The sequence below is a fragment of the Poecilia latipinna genome, unplaced genomic scaffold, assembly GCF_001443285.1.
Source record: "Poecilia latipinna isolate Pla-1442-1.1 unplaced genomic scaffold, P_latipinna-1.0 Scaffold2133, whole genome shotgun sequence".
Taxonomy (NCBI): domain Eukaryota; kingdom Metazoa; phylum Chordata; class Actinopteri; order Cyprinodontiformes; family Poeciliidae; genus Poecilia; species Poecilia latipinna.
In genome coordinates this window covers 13265-21680 of record NW_015114749.1, presented here as the reverse complement: position 1 = coordinate 21680, position 8416 = coordinate 13265, and the positions used below count along the sequence as shown (strand labels likewise).

At 39.5% G+C, this 8416-nt stretch overlaps 1 protein-coding gene across 1 annotated transcript; it reads left to right on the top strand.

The window, feature by feature from the left end:
* Window positions 1-1045: 1045 nt before the first annotated feature.
* ido1 (indoleamine 2,3-dioxygenase 1) lies at window positions 1046-4970 on the top strand. Its single transcript, XM_015017364.1, has 10 exons — window positions 1046-1450; window positions 1954-2049; window positions 2126-2245; window positions 2339-2457; window positions 2566-2580; window positions 2672-2771; window positions 2926-3043; window positions 3130-3181; window positions 3866-4014; window positions 4098-4970. The coding sequence occupies exons 1-10, from the start codon at window positions 1358-1360 to the stop codon at window positions 4475-4477; spliced, it is 1242 nt and encodes a 413-aa protein (XP_014872850.1). The 5' UTR covers window positions 1046-1357; the 3' UTR covers window positions 4478-4970.
* Window positions 4971-8416: the final 3446 nt, after the last annotated feature.

The window sequence follows — 8416 nt, the reverse complement described above, 5'->3', positions numbered from 1 at the left end:
CCACAGGCTAATCAAAAAGAGGCACACTTTTCGCTATTGCGATTTTGTTAATTAACTTTGGCTTTGATTTTATAATAAACCTCTGCCTAATAAACAAAGGTTTTAATTAACAAGTTTAGCTCTAAAATGTTATTTTAATTTTATCAATAAACACACACACACACACACACACACACGTGTATGCACACACACGCGCGCGCGCACACACACACACACACACACACACAGTAGCTTTGGCTGTTGAAAAAACACAGTGATTTATACTTTTGTTTTAAAATATGTTTCCACTCTCATCCGTTATGCAGACACTTAAAACTACTTTCTGAACAGATAAAGTAAATTAACTATACACTTCTGGGAAGGCCTTGGCAATCAGTCACACTTAAAAATTGTAAACTGTACATAAAAGCCATATTCATGTCAGAAAACCAATACATTAAAGTAGAACAGATTTACGATAAGAAAAACTGATAAAAGATCCACTCTGAACTGTAACAGCAGCTTGTTAATGACTCCAAAAAGTCAGTGGTTTCTCTGGCTAAAGAGTGTCTATCTACTCATGGACGTGTGTGTATTATTGAAGCTGCGTGTATAACAACGCCCATGTTTGGATTAGAAAAAATCAGCAAGAAGTTCAAAGTTGGGAGCCCAGTGCTAATCGTTTAGGTTTAATGTGCTATATAAATATTGCACCTTGTAAAAAGAGTGACGCAAATGTCTTAACTGCCCAACGTTGTTCTGATATTCATGCCAATGGTGAGGAAATGCAGACTTTTGCTTAAGTCTGATATAACACATTTGATACATGATTCTCTCTGAATAATTCTTGGAATTCTGTTTTTTTTTAATACTTAGTCATTTATCTGCTGTGCTGAGGAAGCACTGCTGATGCTCTAAGTGTGATTAATGGACTCTTGACAACTTTTTTTTATAAACTTTAAAATGAGCATAAAGGTATTATTTCTTATTCTTTCTTTAAACCCTTATCTAATGAACTCACCTTTGCAAATTAGTGGTTTTGAATTCCAAAATAATCACCTTCTGAAGCATTTAATCTGCCACATCATTATTGTTATTATCATTATTATGATCGATCTTGCGGTTAACTTCTCAGCTTTGGATGTTTAAGGAGCAGCAGGACAGCTGATAAGAGTTTTACTAAATGATTCACCAAATGAAGACAGCTATTGATTTGCTACGCTTTACTTGGAATTGTGCAACAGTAAATGTCAGGGGTAACTGTTGTGTAAGCATTAATCGTTCATGACACAAGCTTGTGTCAGAGTCCAGTCCAGTCAGGTTGGAGTCTCCTGCACCATTCAGACAGTCAGAGGCTCATTCCTGTCTTATCTTCTCTATGGCTTCAGCTGAGTCAGAGCGTGGAGCTCCTTTTTCGCTGGACTCCTACTATGTTTCAGAAGAACTGGGCTTTGTGCTTCCAGACCCGCTGGTAGGTGGAATAACTTTTATGCTGCATGCTGTTTAATTGTTATCCAGACAGTCTCAAGGAAATGCGAGATCTTAATGACTGCTTACAAGCCCTGTTCAGGAAAAAACTTTAAAATATAAGCTTTCATTCTTACTGATTTATTTTTATGCACATAAACAAAAAAGCGGTGCTTATATTTTTATGTGTTAGAAGACTGTGATGTGGAACAAGTATTAAATGAAACTGACTTATATGGAGAAGTTGAAGTTGATCTTGGTCATGTTTATTTTATTTTTGTTGAATGGACCTTTCTTCCAAGGTGCAAACCACGTGTGTTCAATGTTCTCACGTTCTTCACTTTGTGCTTGCGGCACATCAGCATTTAACATCAGCTTTAAGATAAATATGTCAAAGTTTTTATATTTTATCAGTGTGTGTTTTCTTTTTTTTTTTTCTTTTTTTTTTTACCATTTTAATTGGTATTTATTTATATTTGATCCAATTGTAAATTTTCCTGTTTGCAGGAAAACCTTCCCCCTTATTACCAGCCATGGGTGGAAATTGCCCTGCGTGTGCCAGAGCTTGTACACAGTCATGACCTGCGCTCCCATGTCAACAAGGTAAAAGATGACAATAAAGCCACCAATAAAGTGGCAATAAAGCCAACAATTGCTCAGGGTTGTTCTGCTTCTCCAGATGCCTCTGCTGAGCACCGACTTTCTCCAAAGCCACAGAGAGTTAAGGCTTGCCCACCTGGTCCTTGGCATGGTAACCATGGGCTACGTGTGGCAAGAAGGTGAAAACGATACAGTGGAGGTGATGCAGTTCGGCTTTTCCCTGTTTCATTTCGCTTCACTTCTGCAGTTGGTTGGTATGTGAGGTTATTCTTTTCAATAATCTTCTTTGAAGATGCTGCCAAGAAACCTCGCTGTTCCTTACTGGGAGGTGTCACAGCGCTTAGGACTTCCATCAATTCTCACCCATGCAGATGCAGCGTTAGCTAACTGGAGGAAGAAAGATCCAGAGGGGTAAGGGAAGACATTTCCCGCAGATATTTTTAATTACATTCCACACAAATTAATAAAACATAAAAAAAATAAAATAAAATCCTCCTTTTTGTTTCTTTCACATGCAAGACCTTTTGACATGGAGTGAGTATTTCTCGTTTGAAATTTCCTCTACTGATGCCCCACAGTAATATTTCCATTTACACATTTCTTTGCTTCTTTGTATTAAAAACAGGAACCTGGAGGTGCTGGTCAGACTCCCAGGTGGTGACAGTGTCAAAGGTTTCTTCTTGGTCACTCTGCTGGTGGAGCTTGCAGGAGTTCCTGCAATAAGGGTGAAGATGACTCACAAATGCCTTGCTTCCAATAACACGTGAAAAATACTGTCGTAACTGATCGACTGACTGGGAGACTGAAAAAAATCACCACTGAGCATCATTTGAAAGCCATGAAGTTTCAGACAAAAGCTGTTGTGCTACTGTATTACAGAGCATTCCCACAGTCATCAATGGTGTCAGGTGCAGCGACTCAGAGGCTGTGACCAAAGCACTGGAGAACATTGGCCAGTCCATACAGGACATGAATGATGCACTTAAACTAATGCACGGTGAGAATTACATGTACAGTGAATGAAAAAGATGAAAGTTGGCCATACACATAAATAGCTTGATGAATGTTGTTTCCCCCCCCCAGTGTATGTGGACCCGTCAGTCTTTTACGGCGTTATGAGGATCTTCCTGTCTGGGTACAGAAGTCTGTTTGAATTTTACTACGCACGGTTGCTCTCTGAAAACTTCTTAGAAATTTCAGACATGCTTTTTGATGCTTTACAAACAGGTCAATATCCCTCAAAGTTTGTCACATTGTCTCATATTAAATCCCCAAAACACACATTGAAGTTTTTTGGGGGATTTTCTGTGCTACGTTGGTAGATATTAGTTTGAAGCAAAAGGAAAACGATAGGCCTACATGTTTTTCATCTTCCACTGAAATTAGAGCTCAAAGTCTTTGTGCGTTGCACATTAGGAGACTAAAACTTTTGCCCGTGTGGTTTTACAAAATAGCTCAAGTTCAGTCAGATTACATGGCCACACATACTCAGTTAAATTTCGGTCTCGACTTTGACTGGGCCACTCTAACACATGAATAAGTTTTGATCTTGAAGAACCTCATTGTAACTTTGTATGTTTATTTTCATAGCCTGCACGACATCCTTTTATGATTTCTACTCATAAAATGTATGGAAAACAATTCATATTTATCTTTCTATGACACCCTTATCTGCTACTCTGCGCTTGTTGGTCACGTTGAATCCTATTGAAATAAATCAAGATTTGTGTTTGTAACCTGAGAAAATGTTAAAAGCTTTAACAAGTAGGAACACGTTTGCAAGGCGTTGTAAATTATAAATCTGTCTGTATGTCCTCAGGTGGAAGGACAACCCATGTATGCCGAAGGGCCTTGTTTATGAAGGCGTCCAGACAGAACCAGTAAAGTTTTCTGGAGGAAGCGCTGCACAAAGTAGTCTGCTGCATTGCTTTGATGAACTACTAGGAGTCAAACATGAAGAAAAAAGTCGTAAGATAACTCAACCAATTATAAAACGACGATATAAGTTTAGAAATAACAATACGCTGTGTTGCTCTTGTCTTTTTAATCAGGTGCCTTTCTGACACGCATGAGGAACTACATGCCACCTGCCCACCGGAAACTGATCGAAGACATCTCTTTGCAGCCATCCCTGAGGGGTTTTGTGCAGCAGCAGGCCAACCAGGGCCTTAGCAAGGCATTTGATGACTGTGTGTCAAAACTGTTGGCCTTGCGCAGCTACCACATCAATGTTGTGAGCCGCTTTATCACTGTGCCTGCTGCCAAAGCTCGGCAGCTACGCAAAAACAGCCACGAGTCAGAGGGGGAGATGGTCAGCAGAGCCCCCACGTCGCTGGAGGAGAGGGGCACCGGTGGGTCTGGCATCATGACCTTCCTGAAAACTGTGAGGGACAAAACAAAAGACGTCCTTTTGCACGAGGCAAGTAAATAAACTGTTCACGAGAATTGTCATCAATGAGGATATAAATAAAGTCAACTCTGCTGTAGGAACACAATTTTATATGCTAATAAAATTGTCACGTTTGTCAAAATAAGAGTGAGTCATCTCAGTTGCATTTCCTACAGTCAACATTGTTTACCTTGTTAACAATCCCTAATCTGTAAAGCATGTGGGAAACCAATTACTCAGTCCAAACCCTAATTCAAACCATCTCTATTGCTTGCTATTTAATTAAACCACTAAGTCCATCTTTATTTTGCCCTGGAGTGGCAGAGGAATGCTCCAGACCCATTTGTCTACAGCACATTAAGCCATTAGATGACAGAATGTCATTTATTTTGATTAAGATGGGCTGTGGAACTCAGCTCAAATGTACTTAAAAAATAGCTAAGACAATTGCAGCCAGCACGCACACATAACCTTCCTGAAGTTTGGTGGTTAAGAGAGCATTGTTAAAAGTAAGTCAGTGTGGAAAAATCCTTAAGAAAAGATTATGAGCTTTGGTAATATTTAGTCTGTTAATTACCTTAACCAACATTGCTGATCTCTCTCACAGAGAAAATGTTGCATTTTCAATAGAACCTTAATGGTTTTTTCCAAAGTGTCTAAAGTTTTGTGGTTACATAGAAGTGGATTTGGTGGTTTGATTTGGATTATAATCCTTCTGCAAAACCTAAGTGCAATTGAGAATATGGTCATGAACTCTTGACCAGGCATTCTCGTTTAGGCTGTTCTGCTTCCAAAAATGTTGTTGTTCATCATAACGTTTTTTAGATAAAGTGAAACAGGAACATTTGGTCATAAGTGGTTCATAAGTGGTTGCAGCCTAGGAACTCTACCACGGAGTCATTTCGGATTGTTGAAGTGCGAACATTGACCTTGAGGTGAGTTCGGCCTTACAAATTGCTTTGTGACCCTTTCCATACAGACAGACGTTACTTTATCCCAAGTATGTTTTTTTTTTTACTTTCTTTAAATTGGAGGATGGTGTGTTGCTTTTTGAGTGCTTTTTTTCTACTTTATTGTCAGATGGGGTCTATTGAAGCGATTGAATAGGTCAGACATAAATTTTTTTCTCCTAATAAAATCAACATTTGAATACAACTTTATCCATTTCTTTGTTTACATTATATGTTTGTGTCATATTTAAATTATTTTGACAATCTGAAATATTTGTATGTAACAACACGGAAAATAAATCTTCATTAGAGCCTCTAAAGGAAATCTACCTCACTGAATACAGTAGAGTGGTATTGCCATTAAAAAAACACAACAACAACAACAACAACAACAACAAAAAACATGTTTTTTGAAATGTTTCTGTTGAGTGGCAGATTGTTTCTTCATTCAAAATAGACTTTGGACTAAAAATTAACACAAGTTGGTATAGTTTAGATCCTATACCAAAAGTTAGGTGTCTAGGAAATCTGAAGACTACAGGAGGGGCTGGGAGAAATGTACGGTACATACTGCAGTACCTGATAAAGTCAAGGTGGGGCGCTAAAGGGCAGCACAATGACCGTGGAAGGAAAGAAGTTATAGTTTGGCTACTGAATTAGAGAGACAGGTTTATCTAATTCCACAAAAGGGCGTGCTTCCTACTTTTAACTCATCGGAGGTGTCTAAAGTTGTCCTGAAACCCACACTGCCCGCACTGAACCAGCAACAGGCTGAAACATAACCTGTCCATGCCAGAACATAATCATCTTTTGTTGAGTCTTAACTCCAGAGAGAAGCCCCACAACAGGGTGGTCATGTTGAAGCACAATGAACAATGCAGAGCAGAGATTCATCACCCTTCAGAGCTGTTACCTCAGATCTCCTGTCTTCCTTCTCCTCCTCCTCCTCCTCCTCCAGCCCTCATGTGCTTTGCTGCACTTCCTGGAGGGAACATGTGGAAAACCCAGAGCTATGAAGAGACAGATTGTGCCACGAACGGCAACGTAATCTTCACCCTCACCAGCTTATCACCATTGGAGCTTTATTATTTCCCCTAACCTGAGGGATCTCCCTTATCTCATGCTGTCTCTTTTTACATGCTGGCCAGCAAAGAGATGAACCAAAGCCAGGGAGAAAACAATTGCCCATGTTGTGATTTCACCGCCACTGAGGGCTTTTAGCATGTGTTTCAAGACATTTAAGTAATTTCATTTTTGCGCTGTTCTCTCCATTGAAATGACAAGAGAGGCCTGAGATGAGGAGGTGAAAGGTGAACGGAAAGCATAAGGATGAGGAGGGATGGGTGGCAAGGGAGGGAAAACAGTGAGTTCACATGATGGTGATCTGATTAGAGCCGTTTTTCACAGCCAAGGCAAATAATCCTTTTCCTTATTGCCATGTATGTGGAGGACTCCCTGACAACCCAGCTGTAAACAAAGGCCATCTCCAAGGATGCCTTCATTGTGTAGTCGGGGCTGGGCTGGCGCGGATACCAAAGTTTCACCCTGTGTCACGTGGGTGGTTTCACTGTAAGACATGACACATTCATACTCATGCACACACCTGGTCCATAAACACTTATTCTGTGCAGAAAATTGTTTGGTTTGGCAAACACTTTTGCCCTAAATGACCTTGAAGAGCTTACTGCCAAAAGGTTTACCAATCAAACTAGACACACAATTTCCCCCGACAAAGGGCTTTTGGAGACACCTTTTGTTTTTATGAAATCTACTGAAACATCCATATTCCATCTGCCAGAGTCAACAGGGTTACAGCTGAGGATTGTCCTTTGGGTAAGACAGTCGAATATCCGTGCCGTGGCTGTTAACCACAGGATATCCTGGATTCTGTTATTTCAGAATCGAATGCAGAAATCTGCTGCCTGCATCAAGCCAAGCAAAGCCAGGAGCTCTTCTCGCCCTGAGCAGTGAGCGCCGTCGTCACTGGCAGCAGAGAGAGAGGGTGTAGCTGGGAATTAAGGGCTACATGTGCGGCACAGTAGCAGGCTGGGTGTTTCTTCCACTTTCCACTCATCTTGAGTTTGCTATCTTTGTCAAACATCGACGTCTACACACCCACAGATCAGATATATTTTCATTATCTGCTGATTGGTCACACCCCTCAGTCGCACCGGGTCATGTTTGAGATCTTTTCAAGGGCTCTTGTACCAAAAAGGGCAAAAAGCTGGCCTCAAAGCCAAAGGCTATAAACTAATATTATAACTAATACTGCTGGCATCATATACAGACCCATTCAGTAAATTAGAATATTATTGAAAACACATTGTGTGAAACACAGATGGATGTTTAACAGCCTTCACTTCTGGTAATTATGATTTTTTTTTCAGCTTAATGAAAACACGATACTTATATCAACAAACTTTTTTAAAAAAATGTGAGCTCAATAACAAGTTTTTGCTTAATGTCTGCTTATAGGTTAGTATTTTAAAAAGGATCTTTTAATCTGTCAAAACTTCATGTTTTATGTGTAGCATTGCCAATCAAACAAACAGAATCTACCTCAAATTCCTTACCTTGTCTTCCATTACACCCTAGCAATAAAAACCTATAAAGCACATTTATTTGTCGCATTTGTTACACCAAACTCCACAGAAGTTGCATTGTTAATTCAAGTTGTAGCTTCTACTTTACCCCCAAAAGGTGGATTTGGATGTTGCAGATTAAAAACAAAACTGTGTGGCAACTATTTAAATAGAACCGCATTATAACAAAGATGAGATGATGAGTCCTTTAATGATCTTTCTGTGTTAAAGAAATACTGAAAATGGAACATATTAATCATTTTCAAGCAAGACTAACAAGCAAATTGATTAAATTAGATACTATCTTATTGACATTGCTTTAATTTTTTTTTTTATTACCAATTTATAGGTTGCGTTCTCAGAATGTTTCACACATGAAGATCACTGGCGGTGCACCACCTCCGACCGCCATTTCTACATAAAATCATCACTAATTTCTTTGTTAATCA